The sequence below is a fragment of the Acipenser ruthenus genome, chromosome 22, assembly GCF_902713425.1.
Source record: "Acipenser ruthenus chromosome 22, fAciRut3.2 maternal haplotype, whole genome shotgun sequence".
NCBI lineage: Eukaryota > Metazoa > Chordata > Actinopteri > Acipenseriformes > Acipenseridae > Acipenser > Acipenser ruthenus.
This window is the reverse complement of record NC_081210.1, coordinates 14231847-14258852: the sequence shown is the minus strand read 5'-3', so window position 1 is coordinate 14258852 and position 27006 is coordinate 14231847. Positions and strand designations below refer to the sequence as shown.

Here is a 27006-nt window from a genome sequence, read left to right as displayed (position 1 = left end):
CTTCATGGGATGCATTCTATACCAGGAAGGGCTGGGGTTTCAGACAATGAACACATAAACTTGATCATACATTTTAAAAACCAACATGCATAAAATCAATTTTATTCATAAACACTTACAAAAGGTACAAATCTATGATTCTTGAACAAGCTAAATAATGAAAACTGATCAGTGAAATGGTAATTAGTGTCATGATCGATCACTGTATGATACTCCACTTCGGTAGTGAGTCTACTTTTGAAAGCCTCATTCTCTATGTAGAAGTGGGGTTTTCCAAATAAAATTTAAACAGTTTTAAACTAAGATCACCATCAGTCAGTGGAATATCCTGCATTAATAGAGATAGGGGAGTACAGAATTGAAGCACAGCCCTACTTTTCCTGATGGTACGGTGCTTCTTGGAATGGAATCAGCTCAGCTCTCTTACTTTAACAGTGAATGGGTGTAGACAGGGCCCACCTTATTGAAATCCTTCCTTTGTGGAGCGCTGTGTTTCTCTGCTAAGCTCGTTCTCTCAGGCAGCGGCTGGCAAGTTCATGGCTGGGTTCATCTATCCACCATGTGCTATAGAGGATTGGGGGAGTAAAGTATAGAGGATTGGGGGAGTAAAGTATAGAGGATTGGGGGAGTAAAGTTGGCATTTTATTGCACAAATTTGTTGGTAGATAGATGAACCAAAACCATAAACTTGCTACAGAGAACAACTTTGAGGCCTGCTAGTTAATGGCGCGATGGTCATTCTCCTCCCCCAGCAACGGGGATGTCTCTGGAGGCTCATTGGGTTCCTCCTGGGTCTCCTGGGAGCGCTTTGTGGTATTATTGAGGGTCCCACCCTGGAAAAGAATGGGAATCTTTAGGCAGAGACTACAGATTGAACTCTACCACTGCCATGCATTTTGAGAACTTGTTATATGGTATGAAATATCAGGTATTCTTTTGAATACCTGATCATATTGTTTTGAGTTTCACTCATCACATCCTGGTGGCTGTTTAAAAATCAGAAGTTAAAGTGCCTCTGTGGCTCAAAAAACATAAACCCAACACTTTGTCAAGTCTGGTCTAAAATATCCCAGTGATTGAGCATCATCAACAGCATGCCTCAGTAACCCATTCCATCCCCTCTCCACTCTCTGTGCATCTGGTACACCAGAGTGTAACGTGAACCTGTTCCCCCCTAGTGCATGTAAAATAATACATGTGTCTGATGTAGTATTTGTTACTGATGTACTATTACTGGTAGGCATCACAATCAAGTAGTGAAAGATACATGTGTTCTGCAACAAGCCCATTACATTCCAGTGCAGTACATTCAAACTGCACACGGCATATGCTGATGGTGTTGCTGTTTTAAATGTAATGTTCCTGTAATGTCGTAGACACAGCATAACATGGAACACAGCAGTGCAGCAGTACTGCAGTATTGCAGTACAGCAGTATTGTAGTATTGCGGTGCTGCAGTATTGCAGTGTTGCAGTACAGCAGTATTGCAGTATTGCAGTGTAGCAGTATTGTGGTATTGCAGTGTTGCAGTGTAGCAGTATTGTGGTATTACAGTGTTGCAGTACAGCAGTATTGTGGTATTGCAGTGTAGCAGTATTGTGGTATTGCGGTGTTGCAGTGTTGCAGTATTGCAATGTTGCAGTATTGCAGTACAGCAGTATTGTGGTATTGTGGTGTTGCAGTATTGCAGTGTTGCAGTACAGCAGTATTGTGGTATTGCAGTGTTGCAGTATTGCAGTACAGCAGTATTGTGGTATTGTGGTGTTGCAGTATTGCAGTGTTGCAGTACAGCAGTATTGTGGTATTGCGGTGTTGCAGTGTTGCAGTACAGCAGTATTGTGGTATTGCAGTATTGCTGTGTTGCAGTACAGCAGTATTGTGGTATTGCGGTGTTGCAGTACAGCAGTATTGTGGTATTGCAGTGTAGCAGTATTGTGGTATTGCGGTGTTGCAGTGTTGCAGTATTGTGGTATTGCAGTATTGCAGTACAGCAGTATTGTGGTATTGTGGTGTTGCAGTATTGCAGTGTTGCAGTACAGCAGTATTGTGGTATTGCAGTGTTGCAGTATTGCAGTACAGCAGTATTGTGGTATTGTGGTGTTGCAGTATTGCAGTGTTGCAGTACAGCAGTATTGTGGTATTGCGGTGTTGCAGTGTTGCAGTACAGCAGTATTGTGGTATTGCAGTATTGCTGTATAACATGCACCTCGACTTCACAATCAACTGTGTTGAAATGATCAAACAGACTGGAAATGTCAACAATTAAAGTGATTGTAGCCAGCAGAATAATTCCCCACTTTCCCCACTAGCACATCTATTCACTGTGTTGGTGTCAAAATGTACAGTTTTGAAAGAAGCACATTTTATAGCAAACTTTTTAAAACATGATATCTGGTACTGCTTTAGATTAAAGAGAGTTCTCAGTTTCGATGCTTTATTTTCTAAACACTTGCACTTCCTGGGACGTGTTGATGTCTGAAAGCTTGTTAGTCAACAGGGGAAGAAGCTGGTTGGTTAATAACTGGTAAGAAGCCATTGAAGGGTTGGGGACAATTTCATCATCCAGGTGACCCAGCCAGCATGGCTTGAAAGCAGAGTTTTCCAACCAGGTGAAGTAGTTCTAGTAGCTACCTTTACTATAGCAGGTGTTTCTTTCAAAACTGTACATTTGAGACCTGTGTCGCTAATAGGATTGCACACAGGTTAGATTAATGACATTGTGTTACAACCACTTCAAAAAGTAAATTATCTTCACCTCCAAATGTAACCCTACAGCCTGCTGCCTCAATATAGCCCCACATTCTCATATTCTCAATAACCGGCGTTGTTGCTAAGCTAAGTTTGCTCACAACTGAATGCGCACGCGCTTGTGTAAAAGCAGGAGTGACATGGGGACACGCACTTGTGTAAATGCAGGAGTGACATGGGGACACGCACTTGTGTAAATGCAGGAGTGACCCGGGGACACGCACTTGTGTAAATGCAGGAGTGACCCAGGGACACGCACTTGTGTAAATGCAGGAGTGACCCGGGGACACGCACTTGTGTAAATGCAGGAGTGACCCGGGGACACGCACTTGTGTAAATGCAGGAGTGACCCGGGGACACGCACTTGTGTAAATGCAGGAGTGACCCGGGGACACGCACTTGTGTAAATGCAGGAGTGACATGGGGACACACTCTCCTTACCTGTCGCTTGTCTACAATGTTGAGAATGAGTGAGCTGACGATGCAGCCGATCGTGTTGGCCAGCATGAAGAACATCACCTGCTGCCATCGCTCCAGAGGGATCTTCACATCACTGCGAGGAAGGGCACATCACAATTCACAAGCTTCTCCTCTCACACTTCACTCTTCATATACTTACATTGAGGATTTGAAATGGAAGGGTACTGTTACATTTTACCCAGAGGTTCTAGAACACTGAAAATACCAAGTCTGTATCTTAAAACAACCTTATTAGCATTAACCAGTTTCTAGCCATGTTAATTAAGAATCCCAGTCATGACTATTTTAAAAGGGAAGTAGAAAATCTGAACAAGCCTGTCAGTCCATTCCCGCCACGGCTATGAACTGAAGCTCCGAGCTATCAGTGTGATGATGGGCACACACACATCATCAACAGCATGTACAGAATAGTATAGACCAGGATTCTTAAATTAGAATTCATACGTAAGAGCATTTGTCTGAATTAGTCTCACAGTCAACAACTGTGTGAGCTTCCCTGCAATAAAAAAACTAGACTCATTGCATCTTGTTAGCAGCAGCAATGAAGTCAACCAGCCCGTCACAATGCACCCGACAGCAGGGAAGCGCAGTGAACTCAACCAGCCCGTCACAATGCACCCGACAGCAGGGAAGCGCAGTGAACTCAACCAGCCCGTCACAATGCACCCGACAGCAGGGAAGCGCAGTGAACTCAACCAGCCCGTCACAATGCACCCGACAGCAGGGAAGCGCAGTGAACTCAACCAGCCCGTCACAATGCACCCGACAGCAGGGAAGCAAGCACAGGTGTAAGGTGGAGAATCTCTACATTTATCTCACACTGATGATGTGAAAAGCAACTGTGTGGAACTACCCAATTATTTAAATTTTGTATATGCTATTTCTGCCTATTCCAGTTATTTTTAGCTATCCACTATTGGGATGTGACACTCTCCAGGAGACGGTACCTGGATTCTGTTCCCAGGATCTGCCCCACGATGAGGTTGCACACGCCAATCCCGATCATCTGCACGGAGGTGGCTAGACCCATCGCTGTCCCCAGAGTGGCCTGGGGAACCACAAGAGGAATAGAGGGCCACATACTAGCCTGGAAGAAAATACAAAACAGATAAAGAAGCAACATACAAGAATGCAAATATCACAGCGTACATTATAGAAGAACATTAACAAACCAGACCAGGTCATTCGGCCCATCAGTACTTGTCCGGTTCCTAGTCTCTGATTGATCTCAAAACACTATCAAGTTGGGTCTTAAAGGAGCATCAACATGACTAGGTAACCCATTCCATCCCCTCACCACTGTCTGTGTGAAGAAGGGTCTCCTTCAGCAACATGACTAGGTAACCCATTCCATCCCCTCAACACTCTCTGTGTGATTCAAGAAGTGTCTCCTTCAGCAACATGACTAGGTAACCCAGTCCATACCCCACCACTCTGGGTGCTGAACTGTCTCATTCCCTGATTTCAAACTGTGTCCTCTGGTCCTGGTTTCTGTGTTGCACTGAAGTACTGGTTTGAAGTGTTAATCTTAAAAGGAGTGAAGTAATTATTCTTTGTTCTAAGCTAAATACATATAGGCCCAGATATTCAAAGCGATGCGCAGACCCCTCGCAAAAATTAGTGCTTTTGCACAAAGATTGCTATTTTCCAACACGGCACAAAACAGTTGCGCAAAGTTGGAAAATATCAGTTTTTTGCTCAATTCACAAATGTGTTTGTGCCTTGCAAAGCCACTTGCGCATTCATTACCAATATAGCAGAAATGCACAAGAGCTACGTGTGAATGCGCAGAACTGGAATACTACACAAATACAATGGACTGTTAACAATACCCAGCCAAGCAGCTATCATAGGTGTACAGTACATACCAATATTCCTCAGAGTCTGCACTCAAATGTAACCTGCACATGGAATACAGAATCAAAGCTCAACACACATTGGTAGCACTGGCACCCCCGAAGTTGCATGCCCAACCCCACAAATATATAAATAAGCTACTAAATGGAGAAATGAAACAATGGACCACAGGATAGTGTAGGCTATTCAACATATAACAAATAAAAATATATTGTAGCGACTTGATAAGTGTCAACATGAAGGAGAAGAACAAAATATCTCTGTAGCATCAAACTCTACTCTTTATTTTACAGAAACGTGCCTGTCAGCCGGTGTTCTGAGTAACTCCGACCCGTGCTCCTTACACTATACATAAACATATTTAAAGAAGTGTGGACTGTAAAACAAACCCACAATGCTGAAAACACTACTCTATTCGGAAGCCCCGAAGACTGGAATCTCAGCATGGAGCTAGCCAAGAACGCTGCCTGTGGATGCAGCCTGTACATGTGTATCCCTTACTCATACTCCTGCTGAAAGCCCCTTCCAACTGCCTCCCACTCACCATGCCCCCTGCTCCTACCACACCTGTATGGCATAGTCAATAGCATGGAATGCAGATCGTGGGTGTCAAAGTATGCTTCTGATATCAATGAGAACTAAATAACTATACTTAAAGTCAGCTGTGTCCTTTTACCTGAGTGTGGAATTACCGGGTGAGGGGCATGAAAAGGAAAGGGAGCCTCTGGAGAATGCAACTACAGGGATATTTTACGGATTGAGCCCTTGGGCACTGCGGCCCTTTGCCAATGTTGCTGAGGATAGGGCACTTAGCTAAACACAAGGTCAGATTTTGGTATCATGGGCCCCTGGACAAGGAACCAGAACAGACAGCCCCCCCCCCAGCCCACCCCCCTAGACTGACACCAGATTCAAATAACCACTCCACTGTTTAAACGTGAATACCAAACGTGCAATACATTCACGAAACAATTAGCTATAAAGACTTGGCATTACACAGTGCCATCTAGTGACTTAAATACACAACTTTTAATAACTGGATTCATATGAAAAGATCCTTTAAAAGACAATGTTAGAATATTAAAATGTCAGTAAGTGCTCAATACCACAATATATCTTAAAACTAAACAGCATGTTACTTAAATTTTCCTAATCACCTCTGTTCTAAGTAAACCTTACAATCGCAGAGTAATTAAAATCAGACTTGCCTTAAATTAATCTTCTTCTCGATTTCATCTGTGCAAAGTCTCTAATAATTTCAGTACAATGCAGTTTTTCTCAGCATACTCATTCCGAGGACATGATCGCTAGGCTATTTATGCAATCCTGGTTCATGGTGGATCTCAGTTCATTCTTAATGAGTCCCATGTGCGAGAATGATCGTTCTCCAGAACAGTTAGTGCACATTAAGGATAGGTAAATGCGTAAAGCAGGGGCGACATTCGGAAATGTGGAAATCACTTGAGAATTCAGGGTAAATTGAAGGTGGTCAGACGCCGTTCTCTTGTCCTTGCCAGAAACAAATTTAGTAAACTGGAGCATTTCTGATGGGAAATATTCATCCAGATCTGAAGGATAGGTTTGCATGAGTGTAGCAGCTTTGTTTTTGATGTCATATTCTGACATGTTCTGAAAGTCAGTAAGGAAGCCAAACAAATGCACAGTAACACACGCTTTTGATCAGTGCAAGCAGTCTGTTGAAAGAGTATCCAGAATCTTTAGGAAAATATGGACACGAAAATCTGTCTCTGCCCTGTAGTAAATCTTTAGTTACACTGGGGCATTCGTGATCCTGCAGAGCACCGAGTGGTCATCTCTACCATCGCTCTTCCTCTCGATATTTCTTCAGCACTGCAGTTTCCATTGCACGGTTTTCAAAATCATCAAAATGATCACGAACCTCATCCAGAAATGTTTTTAGAGATTCAAGTAATTCAACTACCACTGACAGTTCGATGCTGTGTGCTTGAATGGATTTACTAGTTTTGTCAAATCTCTCCAGAATGTTATTCCACAAGTCTGTGGGTTAAAGCGAAAGGCAGATTGAAGTTAACTTGATCGTTAATTGGCGATGTGGACAGACTGAGTCCAACTCCTTGTTCTGTACTACTTTCTAATTCTTCAGGCCCGTTATTTGGAACGGTAGCACCGCCAAAACTCTCGTTGACCAGTTGTTCAGGTTCATTTTATAGGATTTAAAACCAAAATTTGATAGTCTCTGAAAGGTTTTCCAGCAGCCATTTTTCACTAGCTTGCGTTTCCTTTTTTCTTTTTCATTTCGCTTCACCGCTAAGTTTTTCCATTTTTTCTGCATCTCTCACTCCCGCTCTCTCTCTCTTGTCTCTCCGTCCTCCAGCGTGTGCGTGACCAGTAACAGACGCAAATGTTTAGCTAGTATGATCACAGGGCAAGTGGATTGGATTTTAAACTGTAAAATAGCAATTTTTATTTTTGTATTTATTTTAACCAGGCTGCGGGCCACCTCTGTAGCTCAGGGCCCTGGACAAATGTCTCAGTTGCCCCCCCTTAAATCCGGCCCTGGCTAACGCATGGCAACATTCTGCGCATTACAAGCCTGTCACGCTTATCGCAAAGCTTAGCCATTTTCATTCACTTGGCCTTCGGAGCAATTCAAATAATGTTGTGCTAAGCATATGAGATTTGCGCACATGCATACATTTGTATCTAATGTTTATCATTATCACAGGCATTAGCATGGCTAATAAGCTAAATATTTAAAAGGGCCATCACAGATTCTACAGAATTCAAACAGATGTATCTATGCTGTGCTGTTTGCTGGGAAGTGAGTTTATGATTTTTCTACTTCTGTCTCCATAATCTCCATCATTTTGAACATAAGAACATAAGAAAGTTTACAAACGAGAGGAGGCCATTCAGCCCATCTTGCTCGTTTGGTTGTTAGTAGCTTATTGATCCCAGAATCTCATCAAGCAGCTTCTTGAAGGATCCCAGGGTGTCAGCTTCAACAACATTACTGGGGAGTTGGTTCCAGACCCTCACAATTCTCTGTGTAAAAAAGTGCCTCCTATTTTCTGTTCTGAATGCCCCTTTATCTAATCTCCATTTATGACCCCTGGTCCTTTTTTCTTTTTTCAAGTCAAAGAAGTCCCCCGGGTTGACATTGTCTATACCTTTTAGGATTTTGAATGTTTGAATCAGATCGCCGCGTAGTCTTCTTTGTTCAAGACTGAATAGATTCAATTCTTTTAGCCTGTCTGCATACGACATGCCTTTTAAACCTGGGATAATTCTGGTTGCTCTTCTTTGCACTCTTTCTAGAGCAGCAATATCCTTTTTGTAACGAGGTGACCAGAACTGAACACAATATTCTAGGTGAGGTCTTACTAATGCATTGTAGAGTTTTAACATTACTTCCCTTGATTTAAATTCAACACTTCTCACAATATATCCAAGCATCTTGTTAGCCTTTTTTATAGCTTCCCCACATTGTCTAGATGAAGACATTTCTGAGTCAACATAAACTCCTAGGTCTTTTTCATAGTTCCCTTCTTAAATTTCACTATCTCCCATATGATATTTATAATGCACATTTTTATTGCCAGCATGCAATACTTTACACTTTTCTCTATTAAATTTCATTTGCCATGTGTCTGCCCAATTTTGAATGCTGTCTAGATCATTTTGAATGACCTTTGCTGACATGTGTCACACAAAACAGTACATGTTACCTATTCTAATTCATTGACATTTTTTGACTTTCTTGTTTTGTGTTACAGTATCATCCTTTTTTTCCCCCTTTCTCAGTATTAGTCGTGATCCTGCATATCAAACCGCTATTCCTCCCTGTTTGGACTGACCTGATTTTTGCAACGTCACAAACCTGGGGGCCAATTAATTAAACGGGCTGAACAGGCAGTTGAATAAGAAAGGAGCACCTTTCATACATTTTACATTCAAAACGCAGACAAAATTTACCAATACAGTAATCGGTAGCCTAGCCAACTGCTGTATAAGCAGTGTCTTTGATATTGAAATATATGTGAATGCAAGGTAAGGAGGTGCAAACTGTTGCTTGGTCAATCTAGGGTTGATCTACTACTGTATGTGTCTATTAAAGTAAAGCTTTCCTGCATTATACAGGTAGTTGTTTAGTATCTGCCAGCTCCATTTCTTTCAGTGCAAAAGAAAAAAAAACTGTTGGATTACTCTGGCTTGGACTGAGAAAGAAAACGAGTGGGTGACGCCAAGCCACAGGGTGTGTACTCACCACGGCAAACGAGTGGGTGACGCCAAGCCAGAGCGTGTGTACTCACCACAGAAAACGAGTGGGTGACGCCAAGCCACAGGGCGTGTACTCACCACAGCAAACGAGTAGGTGACGCCAAGCCAGAGGGTGTGTACTCACCACAGCAAACAAGTGGGTGATGCCAAGCCAGAGCGTGTGTACTCACCGCGGCAAACGAGTAGGTGACGCCAAGCCACAGGGTGGAGACCAGAGGGGGCACAAAGGTGAAGGCGAGGAGAGCAAACACAGGCAGCGTGAGGACAGCACAGCCGACAGCAAACACACCACGCAGCCCCACGGAGTCCTGCAACACAGAGAGACACGCTGGCTACTGACTCTTACAACCACTGTCCTTAAAAGATACAACAAAGAGGCTAAACAAATAAATTCAGTCCTCTCACCCACGTATGATTCAGGGTTTCCAGTTCTTAATTCACTTCTGATTTTCAGCACACCCTTGAAACTTTAGAAAGTCTGAGCTCAGTCGGTTCATAGTAATATGTTCTCTGCCTAAGACCATTGCAAGACTACTAATGAGGCCGCTAATGAGATGCAAGGAGTCTGATGTTTTACATTACAGGGAGGCTTGTGGGGAACTAATTCGAAGCATCATGTAATCAATCTATCAATCAAATTGATTTTATATAGCACCTTTCATGCCGAGGCTTCCCAAAGCGCTTCACAGTAAAATCAAGCATACGATATAAACTTAAAAATCAATACAAAATATACAAAAAAAAAAAAAAAAAACACACTATCTAAAAACAATTTTATACACAATATAACACAGCATGTAAACAGGCTGACACACAAAACACTTGAATAGACCATCCTAGTCTACAAATAGGCCTTTGTGTAAAAACGCATTTTAAGTTTAGATTTAAATGTATTTAATGAATCAGCCAGAGACCAATAATGATCTTCAGTAGATATTGCTATGAACTTAAATAATAATAATAATAATAATAATAATAATAATAAAAGGATGTGATGAAAAACCAATACTGGAAACCAAACTACATGAATCAAATGTAAGCAAAGGATTGTTTTAAATCTGTACCTTTAAGTACAATATTGGTGGATTATATATGAATTCATTGAAACATTTTCACATGTTATCATATAGACATTAAAGTACATGGTGCTAACAAAAATATTCCAGTTAATCTCCTAATATATACTGCCATCATTTTGTAGGTCTCAGAATTTCCTACATGTAAAAAGCACACATTATGGTGAAGGTGAATGTGATTTTGGAATGGTAATTTATTCGAAGCCGTTACAGAAGAATATTTATTGAACGCTCCTTGCAGATACTTCAATGCTTCACTTCCGGTCAAATTCAAGAAGTCGCAAGAAGCTGACATTGAAAACGTGTCAGTCACAGGAAAAGCATTTCAATATTTCGTTATGTGGGTTTTCTTTTCTGGAGAAATTTCAAACAATGTGCTCAGTCTCATTTTCTAAAAAAAAAAATATATATATATTACGTTCAGAAGCAGCTCACGTGTGTCGGAGGCGTTCCTTCAGCAGGAAGCGCAGCATGGAAAAGAGTGCAAGAGACCTTCGCCAGTTTTATTGTTTATGAATGCTCTGAAGAAAATGTTATACCAAATCAAATCCACATTTAACACAGTGTGTGCCTCTTTATAGGAAAATGTGAGTCCTACAGAAGTGATGGTGATACATACGAGATGAGATGAGATTTACAGAATTGTTTAGTTCGCTATATGTTTAAGTCAGTACACAGTTTAGTTCTATTCCTGCTATTCCAGAAGCAAGCGAGGACATGTACTCACAATCAGTATCCCCACTGTGGCTGACAGCACCAGGGAGCTGTCATACACAGCCCCGGCGATGTAGGCTGCCTCCCTCTGGCTATATCCAGAGTACTTGTCCTGGATGAACTTGCTGCAGACAGACACAGAAACACACATCCGCTATTAGCTATTTAGTATTTAATCAAAAGTGTATATTATACATTTTTTTCAAAAGGTGAAAGACAAACAGATTCCTTTTTTACACAATGTAACTTAAACTGGTTATGAAGGGTGCTGTGACAGCACCTGTACTTTGAATTCTACTGGCTTGTAAACTGTTACATGCATTGTCACAGCTCATTCCTTTAGCCCTGGGATTAGTCTGGTCACTCCTCGTTGGACTCTCCCTAGGGCCACAATGTCCTGCTGGTGCTGTGGTGACAGCCTCATCATAACCTCCTTAGATTTGTACTCTACACTTTTGGCTTTATACACAAGCATTCTGTTTGCCTGTTTGATTGCTTCCCTGTACTGTGTGGCTGCCGATAAAGAGTCTATTACAACACCAGCCAGTTCTAGTTCTATCCATTAACATACTAAATTACATATCAGAACTAACAGTTAAGAAAACCCAAGCAGTTTTAATATATTAGTTCACAAACACAAAATGTTATGAAACAGTATGTTAACAAACAGAGCACCTGGCATTATCAAATACATGATTTTTTAAAAACATTTTTTAGAGTGGCTAATCAATTATTTTTACCTCAACTGTTCGCCACTAGTTGCAAAAGACACAACTGTAGGGTTACCTGGCATCGGCGACAAAAGGAAAGACTCCGTTGTAGAAGAACATGATGGTAAGGACCAGGAGCCAGTAACGGAGAGGAAGATAGCGCAGGTCCTGAAACCGCTACAAGAAAATACATAAAAAGTAGGGCTGTCAAGCGATTAAAAATATTATATCGTGATTAATCTCGCCATTAAAAAAAATCTTTGTTAATCTTGGTTTTAATCGCATATTTAATTGATACAATTACTGCATCCATCTCATTCATTTGGTTTATTACTGATGCTATTATTATTATTATTATTATTATTATTATGATGATGTTCTTATGGTCTTGGACCTTCTTATCTTCAAGATCTGCTGACCCCATATCATGTCCCTGGTTGTTCGCTGAGATCAGAACATGCTAATCTTCTGACAGTCACTAAATATTTTTTTTTAATTCTGTCGGAGCCAAGGCATTTAGTTATAATGCCCCTTGTCTTTGGAACTTGCTCCTGATTCATATCAGGAATGCTAACACAATTCAATCTTTTAAATCCTGCTTGAAAACATATTTGATTGGGTCTGTTTATTTGTAGCTGGATTATGTATTAGACGCAGGATTTTTTATATTTCTTCGTAAAGTGCCCTAGAATGATTGCATGAAGACTGCTATACAAGTGAAATTTGTATTGTATTATCGTTGTATTATTATTAAATTATTATTATTGGCAGAGAGGAGGTTAGAGGTGACTAGCAGCACTCACCACTTTCTGTATTAGCAGAGAGGAGGTCAGAGGCGACTAGCAGCACTCACCACTTTCTTGTATAAGCAGAGAGGTCAGAGGTGACTAGCTGCACTCACCACTTTCTTGTATAAGCAGAGAGGTCAGAGGTGACTAGCTGCACTCACCACTTTCTTGTATAAGCAGAGAGGTCAGAGGTGACTAGCTGCACTCACCACTTTCTTGGACTCCTGCTGTATGAGCCCCTCCAGCCCCAGCTGTCTCATGCCCATCTTGTCCAGAGCACTGACCGTGATGGCTGCCAGGAAGCCCAGCACACACAGAAAGGTACCTGCCAGGACAGCCTGTTAGTTCATCTTTAAACAGAAGAACATTTACGAACCCCAAAAAAAAAAAAAAAAAAAAAAAAAAGAAGTAATGACTAAAGCTAAGGTTTACAATTTTAGAAAAGCAAACTATGAATGTATGAAACAGCGACTAACAGAAGTGGATTGGAGTAAAATAGAGAAAACATCCACAGAGCAGGAAGTTAGAAAGGCCAAGAGAGAGATAGAAATGAACATTGCTAAGGGGGCTAAAACCAATTCCAAAATGTTTTTTCCAATATCATAACAGCAAGAGAACATTCAAAGAGGAGGTTAAAAGTCTAAGAGATACAAATGGCAAAATCACAGACAAAGTTTTTACAAAGGAGGATACGGACAACATGCCCCACATGTTGACCTGTTCCCATCCAGTTTTAAATAACTTTAGCATAACAGAGGCAGAAGTGTTAAAGGGACTAGGAGCTCTTAAAATAAACAAATCCCCAGGGCCGGATGAGATCCTCCCAATAGTACTCAAAAAAATGAAACAAGTTATTTACAAACTGCTAACCAAGATCATGCAACAGTCTCTTGAGTTGGGTTGTACTGACAGACTGGAAAATTGCAAACGTAATACCGATCCACAAAAAGGGAGACAAAACCGAACCAGGTAACTACAGACCAATAAGCCTGACTTCTATTATATGTAAACTTATTGAAACTATAGTAAGATCCAAAATGGAAAATTACCTATATGGTAACAGTATCCTGGAAGACAGTCAGCATGGTTTTAGGAAAGGGAGATCGTGTCTAATTAACTTGCTTGATTTTTTTGAGGATGCAACATCGACAATGGATAATTGCAAAGCATATGACATGGTTTATTTAGATTTTCAGAAAGCTTTTGACAAAGTCCCGCATAAAAGATTAATCGCAGTAGGGATTCAAGGAAATGCATGCACATGGATTAGGGAGTGGTTAACAGGTAGAAAACAGAAAGTATTGATTAGAGGAGAAACCTCAAAATGGAGGGATGTAACCAGTGGTGTACCACGGGGATCAGTATTAGGTCCTTTGCTATTCCTAATCTACATTAATGATTTAGATTCTGGTATAGTAAGCAAACTTGTTAAATTTGCAGACGACACAAAAATAGGAGGTGGCAAACACTGTTGCTCTGATATATTGTGAAAAGTGTTGAATTTAAATCAAGGGAAGTAATGTTAAAACTTTACAATGCATTAGTACGATCTCATCATATTGTGTTCAGTTCTGGTCACCTCGTTACAAAAAGGCATGTTGTATGCAGACAGGCTAAAATAATTGAATCTATTCAGTCTTGAACAAAGAAGACTACACAGTGATCTGATTCAAGCATTCAAAATTCTAAAAGGTATTGACAATGTCGACCCAGGGGACTTTTTTCGACCTGAAAAAAGAAACAAGGATCAGGGGTCACAAATGGAGATTAGATAAAGGGGCATTCAGAACAGAAAATAGGAGGCACTTTTTTTACACAGAGAATTGTGAGGGTCTGGAACCAACACCGCAGTAATGTTGTTGAAGCTGACACCGTGGGATCCTTCAAGAAGCTGCTTGATGAGATTCTGGGATCAATAAGCTACCAACAACTAAATGAGCAAGATGGGCTGAATGGCCTCCTCTCGTTTGTAAACTTTCTTATGTTCTTATGCATGAGAGGAGGCCATTCGGCCCATCATGCTTTGTTCCTAGTTGCTGATTGATCTCTAAAACTGTCAAGTCAGATTTCAAAGGATCTCATTGATTCAACATGACTGGGTAACCTATTCCATCCCCTCACTACTCTCTGTGTGAAGAAGTGTCTCCTTCAGCAACATGACAAGGTAACCCATTCCATCCCCTCACCACTCTATGTGAAGTGGCTCCTACTCTCTGCCCTGTTTATCTCCACTTTCCAACGGTGTCCTCTGGTCTGTTTTCTAAGCTTAAAGTATTGGTTAAGATTGTCAACTTCTTTTAAGATTTTAAAGATTTAAATCAAGTCCCCCACACACCCTAGTTCTTCTTTTGTTTCTTGACATATATACATATATACTGCTGGATCTAAAAATATTTAAACATTGAAGTAATACCCCTCTTCTGATATATATTCACTTCCTCTCTCACCTCCCCAGAGTGTCCACTGGATCCCGAAGTGCGCCTCTACGCGCTGGGTAAGGAAGAAATTGAGTACGCTGCCCAGCCGAGAGAAGGCCAAGGTCAGGCCGAAGGCCAGGGCCAGCTCTTTCCCCTTGAACCAGAACGCCGTGATCCTGTTCTGCACAACTGGTGGAAAAGCAACACATTCACAAACACATGGAAAAATAAAACTTATAAATACTATATTAAAAAATGATCCCATTTAAAAATAGTTCTTGCTGATAAACCACAAATCTAGGAATGAACATTGCAAAAAAAATTTCAGCTCAAATGGAAACCATGAAACTATCAAAAGCCATATATTATTAGGTGTTAAAATAATTGTCACGAGTTCCTTGGAGGTAGTTTGAAATCCCACTTACACAAAGGTGTCTGTTGTAAGTGAAGATAGTAGCAAGGACTATGTTTTAGATGTAAAACATAAAGTGGCATTAGAAAAATGTAAATGCAAAACGAATGTGAACCAGGAGAGTAAAGTTATTGATCGTTTTGCCAAACCTAAAACAGATGAAGAAATAAATATCACTGCCAGCCACTGGTTTGAGAAGTACTCAGACAAGATGTAAGTGTGCTGTGAGCTTGTCTGAACAATGGTTATGAAAAAAATGCAAAAGCTATATGAAATGTGTAATGCTCAACTGAAATCGCAAGCCCTTTTCTAAGTGTTACGTTTAAAATGTGCAATACAATGAAATAATTGTTGAAATGATTATTGCGTAATAAAATTGTATTTGCTTTTCTACTGAATTGTTCTGACTGTGGTTTTGTTGACAAATCACATTTTCTGTGGATTCCTTGATCAGCAATATATCTGCCCTGCATTCCCCTTCTCTTCAGAGCCACACAGCCACTTTCAGTTAAGATTCGTAGAATTAATCAATCAAAAGGGTGACGTCACATAAATGTTTTAATTACAGAATCTTCCATTTGTTATATTATAGTAAACACATATTTGTATTTTAAAACATCAAATCTGGTACTACTCTTGGTCAATGAAATCTCCGTTTGCAAGCAATGCTTTCAGAGCGTTGCACTTGTGTGGCCTTGAAGGTAAAATTGTCCCCAGCTCTTCAAGAGCTTCTTTTCTGTCATTAACCAACCAGCTATTTCCCTTGACTGACATGCTTTCAGCCAGTAACAATCTTTTACCTGGAAAACACTGCTGAGGTGAAGTGCAAGTGTAACAGACTTCCTGAGAATAAGGCACAGAAACCAAGAACCTTTTTTAACCTAATGCAGTATTAGATGTCATGTTTTCTAAATGAAACAGTGTTTCATTCAAAATGTCACATTTCAGATCTATGCAGATAATGGAAGTGCAAATCATTTTGTTGTATTTTCCTTTGACTACCAGTGACACGTCTTTCTAAAGCTATGCGCATAAACTCAGAAAATTCCTCATAGGGTCAATTTGGGAGTGTAGAGTAAATCTTAAACAGCCAAACTCAGGCTAAAAACACAATTGATTCTTATCACATAACTTAGAATTTAGGAGATTGCAATTTAGGCTAAAGCCTTTATCCATGGTCATATTGCTTTTCAATGTGACATTTTCCACTGTGGCCCGTTTCCAGTGCTGTTCTGTTTCCGGCCAGTTGCCTTACTGGTGAGAGAGCCATTCCCAGATCCAAAGATCAGGCGGCCAGTCAGCATCAGGGGTAGCAGGTAGGCGGTCCCTTTGAAGTGTGAGCCCAGGGCAAAGACTGCTGATCCGAGAACAGTCAGGAACGAGAAGAGGAACACACCAACTGTGGAGGACAAGGGAAGCACAGTTAGAAACGAGAAGTCATTTCCTGTTAACTCACAGAATCAGTGTTCAACCATTTTGTCTTGTGAAGAGTCCTTTGAAAAGGGGCAGGACCGACAGTGATGTGAACCAATCACATGACAGACAGAGACTATTGACTAGTGGTGTAAGGATGTTACGGCAATAAGTAAATCTATTTTTCCTCCTAGAGGTTTTAACTAAATCACAGGCAACGATTTCGAATCACCAAGTCATTATATATATATATATATATATATATATATATATATATATATACACTGTATATAGACACACACACACACACACGTGTTGTGCACTGGGTCAACTGCACATTAACATTATTGCACTTATTATAAAAGTATGTTTAAATGAAAAAATGATAGAGTAGCATTGTAAATTCCCAAGATGTACTGTATGTTGATGCATATAAAAAAAAAATATGGCCAACCATAATAAACAATGTTAAATGCAAATACAATGGCAAAAGCATGGGGGAAGAAACTGCACAATGACTGTTGTAAACTTTTATAAGGGTGAGAGCGGCTTGCTGATTCATAATACATTCATTAAAAGAGACACTCACAGCGATTTCCCAGCTTGTCAATGAGGAATCCAGCCAGGATTACCACCACTGCATTACTGTGAATGAGAAATGCACTGTAGTTACAGGAGGCCCACAATCTCACTAACAGAGCAGCATGGTGTGCAGAGCAGGTTGTAGTGTATTGAAGTGTGTGTGAGAGAGTGACTCACGTCCATGCATAGACAGCGTAGAGCAGGTTGTAGTGTATTGAAGTGTGTGTGAGAGTGACTCGCGTCCATGCATAGACAGCGTAGAGCAGGTTGTAGTGTATTGAAGTGTGTGTGAGAGAGTGACTCACGTCCATGCATAGACAGCGTAGAGCAGGTTGTAGTGTATTGAAGTGTGTGTGAGAGAGTGACTCACGTCCATGCATAGACAGCGTAGAGCAGGTTGTAGTGTATTGAAGTGTGTGTGAGAGAGTGACTCACGTCCATGCATAGACAGCGTACAGCAGGTTGTAGTGTATTGAAGTGTGTGTGAGAGAGTGACTCACGTCCATGCATAGACAGCGTAGAGCAGGTTGTACTGCTGGGGGCTCATTCCCAGCCCCTCCACACAGTCTGAGCCATTTGTCACGGTTGAATTCACACAGGTCAAGTTCTATAGAAACAGAAAAAACAGTCAGAGAAGATGGGATCTTTAAATCCACCCCTTCAGTAGGCTCTAAACCAACACTACCAATTTACACTTACTTTGAAAATCAAACAAATACATGTCATGTTAAAGAAACCCATTTGATATGAGTCATGCCAGGGTTAAAGAAACCTGTTTGATATCAATGCTTTTAGATAAAGTTGCACTTTGCTTGTTCATTCCACCTGGAAATTGTCCCCACCCTTCAATTCTTTCCTGTCAATAACCAATCAGCTGCTTCCCCCGTTGAATGATCTGCTCATGACCCAGAAGACACTGCTGAGGTGAAATCAACAGAGAAAATCTATTTAACTTATATTGGAGATACCATGTTTTAAAATGAAATACAGGTTTGCTAAAATACATGTTTCTTTCAAAACTGCACATTTGAGACCCATGTAGCTAATGGAAGTGCAACATAGGCAAGACTAATGGAACAATGCTGCTGCAATTACTTTAACTGGATCCATTACAATAATAAAGAACATGGCTGGAACAAGGTGTGACCTGGACAGAGTGAAATGATGTGCTTGAGAGAGGCCCAGAGCTGTCTCTCACCTTTGGTAAACAGAAAATACCTGACTAAAAATCTTGAAGTATTACCTGCTGATATGGCCATTTTAACTGATTTAATCATAATGTGTCAGTCCTGATGTTTTTTCTCAGTCTTGCTCGTTGCTTGGTTTCGGCCTCCAGGCTTCCCTGGTTTTTGACTAGCAAGCAAAAAAAAAAAAAAGCTGATGTGGCTCAATTGCTGGGAGCAAAAGGCCAAAGTATCTGCCTGTGTTTTTACAAGCAGCAGCAACAGTGAGCAGAGCTGAAGCACAAGCAGACTCTTATTTGAGATGTCACATACCCAGAGCTGAAGCACAAGCAGACTCTTATTTGAGAGGTCAAGCGTTACAGTGGAACACAAACATGAATATGCAGATTGTCAGAACCTGTCAATTGATTTATGGCTGTGGTCCAGAACAGGTGGGCTATGTGGTAGGGGTAGAACGACTACTTATCTGACAGAGTCAAATAGTCATGATAAAAATAGTCAACTAGTCATCACTAGTATATATATATAATAAATCATCTATTTGATAATGTCTAGTGCTCTATTTGTGTACCTACAGATTGGTACCACTTTGCTGTTGGTGCTGTTTGTGCAGACCCCATGACCACTAATTATATATATATATATATATATATATATATATATATATATATATATATATATATATATATATATATATATATATATATATATATATATGTGTATATATATATATATATATATATATATATATATACACACACATACACTGTATATATATCCCTAAACAGATCTTACAAATATATACAGTATCTAAAAGTGTTAACAAGCCAGGCTCCCGAGTGGCGCATCAGGTAAAGGCGCTCCACGTGGAGTGCAGAATGCGCCCTATAGCCTGGAGGTCGCCGGTTCGAGTCCAGGCTATTCCACTGCCGACTGTGGACGGGAGTTCCCAGGGGGCGGCGCACAATTAGCCGAGCGCCGCCCTACGCTCGGCTTGGCTGCATGGCGGGCCTGCAGAGTTAAAAGAAGTTGGCTGACGGCACATGCTTCGGAGGACAGCGTGTGTTCATCTTCGCCACTCCCAAGTCAGCGCTGGGGTGGTAGCAGTGAGCTGAGCCTAAATACAATTGGCCATTTCAAATTGGGAGAAAACAGGGTAAAAAGAAAAAAAATAATAATAAAAAAGTGTTAACAAGCCATCCTATAACTGCATGGAACTGCAAATAACTCATCAGTACAGAACTACCAACCAAGACATAATGCAGTCAGTCAAAGAGAGATGGCAATAACATGATGAAAAAAGGTTTTATTCAATGAAATTAGTTAATAACCTTTTAATAATGTGCTTACTTCTTTGGCATCATGTGTCTCATTTGGTTATTTGTATTCATACTGTTTGAAATCATTAGTTTGTTTAGGAGACAGAATAATTATATTTATATGGCAATTTTGCCAGAATGCCATGGAATGCCAGCGATGTTCAAAGATCAGTTAAAGTATCACTGTTCATTATTGTAGCAAATAGTTAACCTGTGTAGTTCTTCTCCATGGTCATTGTGGCAGAATCACGGGTCCCTTCTATTGAGGTGAGCAGGTACAGTCAGTCCTTCTATTGAGGTGAGCAGGTACAAGGTGCGTTTACACTGGCACAAATATTCCGGATCGAGAGGACAAGAGGAAGGACTCCGGTCACTTTTTGCTTGTGTAAACGTACTGAGCACGTTCCGGAATCCGTCCTCTTATCTTGAATCTTAAATGTTGAGTTTGTATTCCGGACTGAGAGGACGGATGCCGGTCCCTTTTTTTCAGCGTAAACGTGCCGATATTCTGGAAAGACTGCAGAAAATACCCAGCGGGCCCTGCACGGTAACCAGCAACGTCACCACAGTGCTGCCTTTTCATTTAAGCACTGGAATTGAAAGCGGGAACACAAGCAAGTTTAAACTCCAACTCGTAGCATCTAAAAAAAGTGTAACACATTTCTAGATGTTTTATATTAAGTATTGAGAATATTAATTATCGCTCACCTTTCCAAATTTCTTTCAACAGTCTTCAAGGTCCACTGCTTACAATGGAGATATTTTCAAATGATGGCGGTCGTTTATGTTGTCACTACTGCAGAGCGTTAGGTTTTTTTGGGTTTTTTTTCTTTCCCCCTGAGAGCACACATGCTCAGTCTGCTCCTGTGAGAAGTACCCCCCCACACCGTTCCGGTACAGACTCTTATCAGAAAGATTCGGGAACACTAGTGTAAACACACCTACAGTCAATCCTTCTAGGGGAAGCTCAGATACAGCGCTTCTGAACTCTACCAGTCTGCCCACAAAACAAGTCAGCCCTACTTCCCAGATGGTCCTCAGTTTTATATTTCTATTTCTGGTGTTTTTTGAGAAAATGTATGAAGGGATTGCTCAGGTATCTTGATATGGGAAACAAGACCGTATCAGCCATCTACAGGAATGCAGAACCCTATGGCCAAAAGTTTTGCTTCACGAATTTTAGGATTTAGACATTTTTTATATATTATATATTATATATTACACAGACGTACTCAAATTTGTTGGTACCCCTCCACAAAAAACAAAGAATGCACAATTTTCTCTGAAATAACTTGAAACTGACAAAAGTAATTGGCATCCACCATTGTTTATTCCATATTTAATAGAAATCAGACTTTGCTTTTGATTTTTTATTCAACATAATATTGTAAATAATAAAACAAATGAAAATGGCATGGACAAAAATGATGGGACCGCTAACCTAATATTTTGTTGCACAACCAAAATCAAACGTTTTCTGTAGCTCTCAATGAGACTTCTGCACCTGTTAACAGGTAGTTTGGCCCACTCTTCCTGAGCAAACTGCTCCAGCTGTCTCAGGTTTGATGGGTGCCTTCTCCAGACTGCAAGTTTCAGCTCTTTCCATAGATGTTCGATAGGATTCAGATCAGGACTCATAGAAGGCCACTTCAGAATAGTCCAATGTTTTGTTCTTTTCCATTCTTGGGTGCTTTTAGCTGTGTGTTTTGGGTCATTATCCTGTTGGAGGACCCATGACCTGCGACTGAGACAGAGCTTTCTGACACTGGGCAGTATGTTTCGCTCCAGAATGCCTGGATAGTCTTGAGATTTCATTGTGCCCTGCACAGATTCAAGGCACCCTGTGTCAGGCGCAGCAAATTAGCCCCAAAACATTACCGAGCCTCCTCCATGTTTCACTGTAGGTATGGTGTTCTTTTCTTTGAAAGCTTCATTTTTTCGTCTGTGAACATAGAGCTGATGTGACTTGCCAAAAAGCTCCAGTTTTGACTCATCTGTCCAAAGGACATTCTCCCAGAAGGATTGTGGCTTGTCAATATGCATTTTAGCAAATTCCAGTCTGGCTTTTTTATGTTTTTCTTTCAAAAGTGGAGTCCTCCTGGGTCTTCTTCCATGGAGCCCACTTTCGCTCAAAAAGCGACGGATGGTGCGATCAGAAACTGACGAACCTACACCTTGGAGTTCAGCTTGTATCTCTTTGGCAGTTATCCTTTGTTCTTTTTCTACCATTTGCACTATCCTTCTGTTCAATCTGGGGTCGATTTTTCCTCTTGCGGCCGCACCCAGGGAGGTTGGCTACAGTTCCATGGACCTTAAACTTCTTAATAATATTTGCAACTGTTGTCACAGGAACATCAAGCTGCTTGGAGATGGTCTTGTAGCCTTTACCTTTACCATGCTTGTCTATTATTTTCTTTCTGATCTCCTCAGTCAACTCTCTCCTTTGCTTTCTCTGGTCCATGTTCAGTGTGGTGCACACAATGATACCAAACAGCACAGTGACTACTTTTCTCCATTTAAATAGGCTGAATGACTGATTACAAGATTGGAGACATGTGTGCTACTAATTAAAGAAACTAATTAGTTTGAAATATCACTATAATCCAATTATTTATTATCTTTTCTAAGGGGTACCAACAAATGTGTCCAGGCCATTTTTGAATATCTTTGTAGAATAAGCAATAATTCATCTCTTTTCACAGCTTCTTTACTTTATTCTATGACATACCAAAGGCATGCAAGTATACATGATAAAATAGCTTTTAATTTCATCACTTTTCAGGAGGAATGAAGCATTATTTCAATGAGCTGTAAGGGTACCAACAAATTTGAGCACGTCTGTATATATATATATATTTTTTTTTACTTATCATATAAACAAAAAAACTACAAAATGATAACGCTATTGATATCAATGTCAATTTTTCGCAGTATGTAGTTATCCAACACCATGAAGACATGCATGTCCAGCACCATGAAGACATGCATGTGGGTCATTCCATGCCAACTCAACCAGAAAAGGGACATTTCGTTGCCCATCCATCTCAGATTTCCCTAGAAAAATTCACCTGAGGGTTTTCTGACATGCGGATTTCAGAAATGATAACCATTTTTTTTTTTTTTTAAATGTCCCCTTTGACCTGTGACCTTGCAAAGTGAGAAAGGGACCTTGACCCGAAAAAATCACCCTGGGTGCAATTTAGAGGCTACCATCATGTGTAGCATCTCATTCTACTCGTAATGAATAGGGCTTTTCAGAACAAAATACTAGAAGCACCCTACTCACTTCTGGCAAATTGCAAGATGAGGGGTAAGTGACAAGTTTTATTCAAACTTCAGCCTAACCCTTTACCCTGTAGGGGATGTGGGTCCTAAAATGTTAGTATTGCTGTAAGAACCTTAGGAACCAGTCTTCCAAATTATGTGAACCTTTGGTTTCAAGTCCCACCACTGGTCATTAAACCCCACTGAAATTAGATTTTTTGCTATTTGTACCAAGTTTAGGCCATAATAACTTGCATGGTGTTAGGGTTAGGGTTAGGGTTATAGATGTTGATGAGATCTACAAGCATCAAACTAAATATGTTGGTATCCGGGGATTTTGGATTTTTGGCAGATTTTTGAAGTTGCATTTGTCATGCATTCGAGCATTAAAGTACCACATAGTTCTATCGAAACTGGCTATTTCTTCAGTTGTGCATTCTCTGAGGATTGATCTAGAGGAAAAAGTAACAGTATGTGCTTCCACTGGCACTAGCTTGGAGTTGAGGGGTTATGAACTTGCATATGGGACTTTGGACTTTGTTGTTATGATGACACATTTGAAACTACCAAAACCTTACTTAGTTGGATTTTAAAAACCAAAAAGTGATAGTAAAGTTTATTTTTTTTTTAATAAGTTGTGGTGCCTTCCTAGGGGAATAATTGATTGACTGACCAACCATTTATGAAAAAGCCATTTGCTGCATTCTCATGCTAGCCAATCAGTCAATTTCAGGCACAACTGAAAGCCTTTGGTTTAGGAGGTCTTCGATGACAGAGACAGGTGTATTTCAACGGTACTGTAAACAGGGAAGATTTTTTTTTTTTTTTTTTAAAGAAAAAACATGAATTTAGTTTTTAATTATGTAAAAATAATTTCTAGGAAAATCTGAGACGGACAGGCAACGGCACTGGTTGAGTTGGCGTGGAATGACCCGTGTCCAACACTATGAAGGGTTCATAATGATTAACCCAGCATGTTGGATGCAGGGACCGTGTTCCTTTGGGAATGCTGTTAGTCCTTTACTCACCCCCTGGAACTGATCCTGGAGGACACTGGGAATGTCGAAACAGAAGTAGGATCCAAATGTGAGCAGACAGTTGAAGAACAGCACCAGGAATCTGTAAAAGGCTGCAGGAAGAGAGCAGAAGATACAGCACCAGGAATCTGTAAAAGGCTGCAGGAAGAGAGTTGAAGATACAGCACCAGGAATCTGTAAAAGGCTGCAGGAAGAGAGTTGAAGATACAGCACCAGGAATCTGTAAAAGGCTGCAGGAAAAGAGTTGAAGATACAGCACCATGATTCTGATTGTTGGGTCTATGTTTCTACAGGATGTTGGCTTGGGGTACAAGCATGGCTCAGGCTGAGGGTTTTAGTTCAGTATTAATGTGCCTGATCTTGTACTTTACTGGTGAATTTTGTATGGAGGTTGAAATTGTTCCCACCCCTTAAATGACTTTTTATTTATGTAATTAACCAACCAACTGCTTCCCCTATTAATTTACATATAATTCTAATTTGTCATTTAGCAGACACTTTTATACAAAGCGACTTACAGAGACTAGAGGGTGAACTCTGCATCACAACTGCAGAGTTACTTCCAATAGGACCTCGGTTTGACATCTCATCCAAAGGACAGCGCACAAGGAGGTTAAGTGACTTGCTCAGGGTCACACACAGTGAATCAGTGGCAGAGCCGGGATTTGAACCTCCTTGTGTCAAACCCTTTTCTTAACCACTGAACCACCATGTTTTCAGCCAGTAAAGACAAGTGCAAGTGTGAACATTTAACCTAAGGAAATGGCACAAAAATGGAGTGCCTTCTTTAACCTAAATTAATACAACATACATCTGTTTTAAAATGAAAATACATGTGTGCTACAACCTGTGTTTCTTTCAAAACTGCACATTTGAGACATTTAGCGAATGGGAGTATAAAACAAGTTGAGAAATGTTGTTAGCTACAACTGATTCAAAGTTATTTCTGTACTATGCTGTACTCAACTGCTTTAGAAGGTACAGCTGAGTGCAAAGCTAGTTCCCTGCATTGCATATCCGATATCTAAACAAATCAGAACTCCTTAGAGGCACACACATGCTATGACTGATACAAATTCAAAAAAGCTGAAGGGGATTCCACACCACCCTTTGCATTGTAGCCAGGGCATTTCAGTGTGGTGATAACCTGAGGGTTGCATTATCAGGAGCCAGGGTAAGCAGGGTTAACTGTTTTGCATTAGCTGTTTGTAATTCACAGAGTGACCAAGTGGACAGAACGTTTCAAGGGGAGTGTGTGTCTGTGATAGACTGCAGTAACTATATCATATTAAACAGTATTATTTTAACGTCAGAGTCTGCATTCATGGTTTTGTTTTCAATAAACAGAAATGTAGGAATCATTTTGCACGATTCATTACGTCATACTGCCTGCTGTTTATGAAATATCGCTGGTTTCAAATCTGAATGCGCTGCACGTGTCATTCATTTGTTTTCTGCCTCATTAAGTCTCTCTTCTAAACTGGGGAAAGTATAAAAACATCAGCGTTATTGAAACTCACTCGATGCAGAGACAGCGAGTGACACAGTACAGACTGGGCTATAGTAATGTTTACAACGTATTCCAGTTTTCACTTATTCAAAACTCTCCCCCAAACTCGTACGTCACAGAAAGTAATCTTCCCGTTTGCCACGGAGACTCACCCTTCTCTGCAGGCTTGGCCATGGCGACACACACAGCTACCAACCCCTCTCGCCGTGACTGAACAGCTAGTCCACTCTGTTGCACTAGCCCGACTTTCAGCTCGGATTGATTTCTAATGGATTGTTTATGTCCTGCTTGGTTCGGATCGCTCTACTCGTGTGTATGTCACGCGTTATGCCTACGTCACGCTTCTTGGGACAACCCAAAGTTCTCTGTTCATGTTCTTATAACGCAGATTATCCGCAGTTCTGTACAGAATTACAGATATACGCGTTGTTCGAGGGTTGCTGCGTGACGTCACTGAACATTCACAGAAACTGTGCAGATTCTGCACAGCCCAGCGCAGCTTTGAAAAGTTACTGCGGTGTCGTATACAATATTGCTAAACACCGTTTTGGCGATTGATTAATTTTCCATTGCTGCAAAAAAATCCTTCGACGGAACCGGAAGTTCCGACTGGCTGCTGCTGTGAACCACAGAGACGATGCAGAGATCACGAGTGGCCTGCGAATCGTAATGCTAAAACTACTGCTGCCCCCTTGTTACTGGAGGGGAATGACATCTAACATAAGAACATAAGAAAGGGGTGATGGACGAGCCTCGAGGAGGAGAACACGCGCAGGATTTGAAGCGAGTGGTTGCTGCGAGACTGTGAGGGACAGAGAGCGAGGCACGAGAGGCGGCTTTTAGCTGTGAAGCAGTGAAAGAACGCAGAGCGAGTCTGAAGAGCAGAGAATGAGAGTGCATGAGAAGAAAGGATAGTGAAGTGAGGGAAAGAGGGTAGCAGGAGCGAGGGACAGTGAGAAAACGACAGAGAAGTGAGATTATTTTTACTTTTATTTTGGTGTGAACCCCGGCGCCAACAGGGATTCGTTGTTCTATCAGTTTATGAGAAAATAAACCGGTCAATTTGGAATCCCATCTGGTCTCCCCGAGTCTTACGTCACTGACGACGCAAAGATCGGTACAATCATTTAATGAAATGTAAAATAATAATAATAAAAATAAATAAAGAAAGAAAGAAAGAAAAATAAAACAAACCCAGACAATTTTGTTTATTTATTACTTTAAAATAAGTA

At 40.7% G+C, this 27006-nt stretch overlaps 1 protein-coding gene across 6 annotated transcripts; it reads right to left on the bottom strand.

Moving 5' to 3' along the window:
- Nucleotides 1-67: 67 nt before the first annotated feature.
- mfsd1l (major facilitator superfamily domain containing 1-like) lies at nucleotides 68-26396 on the bottom strand. 6 transcript variants are annotated; one of them, XM_058996003.1, is made up of 14 exons: nucleotides 24256-24356; nucleotides 18704-18813; nucleotides 18303-18379; nucleotides 17961-18067; nucleotides 17468-17523; nucleotides 16721-16864; nucleotides 15084-15242; nucleotides 12846-12961; nucleotides 11925-12025; nucleotides 11152-11263; nucleotides 9519-9656; nucleotides 4176-4315; nucleotides 3190-3301; nucleotides 68-833 (listed from the first exon to the last, which is right to left on the bottom strand). In XM_058996003.1, exons 4-14 carry the CDS (start codon nucleotides 18005-18007, stop codon nucleotides 717-719), a joined length of 1242 nt encoding a protein of 413 aa, XP_058851986.1. In that variant the 5' UTR covers nucleotides 18008-18067; nucleotides 18303-18379; nucleotides 18704-18813; nucleotides 24256-24356; the 3' UTR covers nucleotides 68-716. The 6 variants fall into 6 exon arrangements, with proteins under 6 accessions (XP_058851986.1, XP_033908513.1, XP_033908517.1 ...); XM_034052622.3 differs by lacking the exons at nucleotides 18303-18379; nucleotides 18704-18813 and adding an exon at nucleotides 25927-26396; XM_034052626.3 differs by lacking the exon at nucleotides 18303-18379.
- Between the last annotated feature and the right edge of the window lie 610 nt (nucleotides 26397-27006).